The following is a 3,584-nucleotide window of genomic DNA, read 5'->3' on the forward strand; positions in this document are numbered from 1 at the left end:
GATTCCCAACACTTTCTTGTACACAACATTTATATTTTTCAATTGAATGTACTTCTGTCAAAATTTAACAAAAATAAATTCAATTAAAACAAACTACCATCCCGTCCGTATATTTTAAATTTGAGTGGAATTGGTCCAAAAATTGTACCAAAAGAATTTATTAAAAAGCTAATGTAAAAAATCTTGTATTTAGAAATGATATTCATAATATTGGTATTCTATAATTTTGTGATTTCTAATAAATTTTAGTTAACAACATAGAAATAGAATATATTTTTGAGAAAAAAATATATCAAATAAGGTGTTATTAGCATTGGTTTTCCTAAAAAATAATTTAGAAAAAAATAATTTTATTTGAATAATAAAATTATTATTTGTGAAGTATAAATGTATTTATTTTCAAAAAATGTGGATCTTATTATATACAATTACACACCAAATAATTTTACTCACTTTAAAAGTAAAAAAAAATAAAATCCTACAATCAATTTTACTAACCAAATAATTTTACTCACTTTAAAAGTAAAAAAAAAAAAATCCTACAATCAATTTTACTAATGTATAATTGATGGGTTTTTTATTTAATAAAAAACAAAATTTACTAAACGACATTCCATCCTTAGTCGGATATGGTATTATTTTGGACTTTTGGTATATAAAAATGCACAAATTTTATAGAATAATCCCAGATTATTTATCCAGTAAGAAAAAAAAAACCCAGATTATATACAATGACAAATTTCAAATAACCCCGTAAGTTGTCCAACTGGCATCACGCGAGTAAGAGAATTTCAAGTGGTACAAGTATTCCGAAACCAAAGTCTTTTTCTATATCCTACCATCAACCATGGTTCTAAACAGAACATACTAAATCCACCTGCAAACCATACCTAACATTAACAATTTCTTTATTCTTCCATTGCCGGGTCTAATCTCTTCAATCTCACCAATCTACTCAGATCCCCAAATCTACCCTTTACGTCCTTTTAGGCTGAACTGTCCAAATAGACAAAGACAAAGCCAACGAGGCTGCCAAAGTGGACCCTTTCAAAAACAAAACACAAACCCACTAGCCGGAAGGGGCAATTTTGTTTTCATGTGGGGCTCACATGTTGAAAATCCCCACATATGACTACTATTCTGGCTTGCTGGAAAATTTAATTTTTCTTCACTAACCTTGGTCAGTTGGCACCATTTTATACACGTTTAGTAAAATTGGTCACAGTTGACCATATCAAAATCAAATTTCAACTCACATAGTCATATATATATATATATATATATATATATATATATATATATATATATAAGTGCATGACTGCATGTACATCCATCAAGATCCACATTAAGCAAGTTATTCTTAGATTCAGAACAGGAATATTGGTGAGTGAAGAAGAATTAAGAAGAGAAGCAAGAATAGTGTCATAGGATGTATGTGACTAGGCCTTTGTCTCTGTATAAGAAATCTGCAGATGCTCTCTCATTGCCTCCACCTGAGGGCCCCAATTCTGGTATTTTGGTGATCCAAGATGAAGATTTGGTGCCAACCTCTTGTTTTGGGTTGGGAGAGTTCCATGAAGTGAAGGAGTTGCCTTTCCCTCAAAATCTAAACCTTGAGTTGTTCTATAGATCAGGCATTTCACTGAATAGAACCACTCACTACCACCATGTTGCCTTCATTCCAGTTCTTAACCAGCCCTTGTCTTCCAACAAATACTATGTGATAAATCTCAGTGGGAAAAAAAGAGGGTAAGCTTAAATTTTATTCAACAAATTAGGTATTTTCATTACTATGTTATCATGTAGAGATCATTTGTTCTGCACTGACTCACCATAGGATGGATTTGTAAATCACATTAATGATTAATCTTTTTGGCAAGTTTTAAGACTTAAAGGATTATAGTGATGTAGTTTGCATTTGGTTTTGCAGGGAGGCATACATTAACTCAAAGGGGGAAGATTTGGACACATTCTGTTTCTACAATGCTGTATCTGATGTACCACTACATCCAATAGTTATCAATGACACATATCAAGAGTTTGAGATATTTCCTAGAAGAAGCAAAGTTACTTTCAGGAGTGGTTTTTCAGCTAAATCTGTTGCCCCAGATGGATACCCTCCAAGATTTTTGAGTACAAGGTGGAAAGTGAGTGCTTCAACTTCAAGTGATTCTAGCCTAGGAGAAGCATCAGGTGTGAATGAAACCCTCCGTGCCAGCAAGCCAGAGTTCCAATTCTCCTTAGCAAAAAAGAGTTCAGATAGTGTTGTTGTGGGAAAATGGTATTGCCCCTTCATGTTTATCAAGGAGGGAACTCACAAAACATTGAAGGAAGAAATGAGAAAGTCAATGTTTTATGAGATGACACTGGAGCAGAAATGGGAGCAAATCTTTTCATGTGAGAATGAGTATGGAATGGGAAACACTGTGAATGTGGATGTTGTGGTTCAAAAGGAAGTGGTTGTAATTGCTGGCTGGGAAGCAGTGATTAATGAGATGGATATTGCTGAAGGTTTTGTGTGGTTTAATAGTGTCAACAATGTTGGAGAAAAGAGTAGTGTGGGATTGAGCACTGCAGTAGTTGAGAGAATGAAGTGGGAGCAGGAAAGGGTAGGGTGGAATGGAGGAATAGAGAAGCAAATTAGAGTTAAGAAAGTGGAAGAATTTGAAGGCACAAATGGGTGGAAGAAATTTGGATGTTTTGTGTTGGTTGAGACTTTTATACTAAAAACATTGGACGGAAGCATAGTACTAACCCATGCTTTCAAACACCATGATCAACTCAGGAGTAAATGGGAATGAAGATTTCTGGAATTGGTTTTAGACCAAGCAAAACTCGTCCAAATTTGTTTGCAAGTGTATATCCCGTAGGTCTTTGTGAAAGAAAAGAATGACTTATCTTGTAGTATGCTTCCAATTTTGTAAGATTTTGTTGACTAAGTTTGTTCATTCATTCAGTTTTTTCAGTGTAATCATTTTGATATTGCATAAAGATTATAAGGATAAACTGTCGAGATCATTCTTCATGTTCTTTTTGCATCAAGAGCCCCATGGTTGATATGGTTCAATATATTGGATTAAGTATTGAATCATGTGCCTCGAGTAAAGGGATGCCTGTATTGGACCATGAGACTAAATCTCAGATGTATCGAGTCACGAGCTTCGAATCTGTCTCTAAACATCTCAAGGAAAAAATTGTGTTTCCTGAAGAGATACCTATATATGAGGATAAACCACAAATGTATTGAGTCACGAGCTTGAAAATTGAATGCATTGAATTGTTGAGCAAAACTTACTCATAGAATCAGGTATTGGAAGACTAGGTTTGACAAGTAATTTTAGATTTTAGTAGCTTATAAGTTACTAATAAAGAAAAAAAAATTATAAGGACCAAAAATGAAACTTATTTATTTTATAAGAACTGAAAAAATAAAAAGCATACTTAAGTAAACAATTTCCAGCATCATATAATTTTTTTTACATATATATTGAAAGGTTAAATATATATTTATGATTCCTAATAAATATTTAAATTTTATGTTTTTTTTCCTAATAAACTTTTTCTTTGTGTTTGATCTTTTTAAT

At 32.6% G+C, this 3,584-nt stretch overlaps 1 protein-coding gene across 1 annotated transcript; it reads left to right on the forward strand.

Moving 5' to 3' along the window:
• Positions 1 to 1,320: 1,320 nt before the first annotated feature.
• LOC100783984 (uncharacterized) lies at positions 1,321 to 3,290 on the forward strand. The gene is made up of 2 exons (NM_001317551.2): positions 1,321 to 1,749; positions 1,931 to 3,290. The coding sequence occupies exons 1-2, from the start codon at positions 1,430 to 1,432 to the stop codon at positions 2,799 to 2,801; spliced, it is 1,191 nt and encodes a 396-aa protein (NP_001304480.2). The 5' UTR covers positions 1,321 to 1,429; the 3' UTR covers positions 2,802 to 3,290.
• Positions 3,291 to 3,584: the final 294 nt, after the last annotated feature.

The sequence above is a fragment of the Glycine max genome, chromosome 2 (assembly GCF_000004515.6).
Source record: "Glycine max cultivar Williams 82 chromosome 2, Glycine_max_v4.0, whole genome shotgun sequence".
Classification (NCBI taxonomy): domain Eukaryota; kingdom Viridiplantae; phylum Streptophyta; class Magnoliopsida; order Fabales; family Fabaceae; genus Glycine; species Glycine max.

What these genes read in the sequence shown, in the direction of transcription:
- LOC100783984 (NM_001317551.2), top strand. Translation starts at nt 1,430, where the DNA reads ATGTATGTGACTAGGCCTTTGTCTCTGTATAAGAAATCTGCAGATGCT. An exon ending in CTCAGTGGGAAAAAAAGAGG is followed by an intron (nt 1,750 to 1,930) that starts GTAAGCTTAAAT and finishes TTGGTTTTGCAG; the next exon opens with GGAGGCATACATTAACTCAA.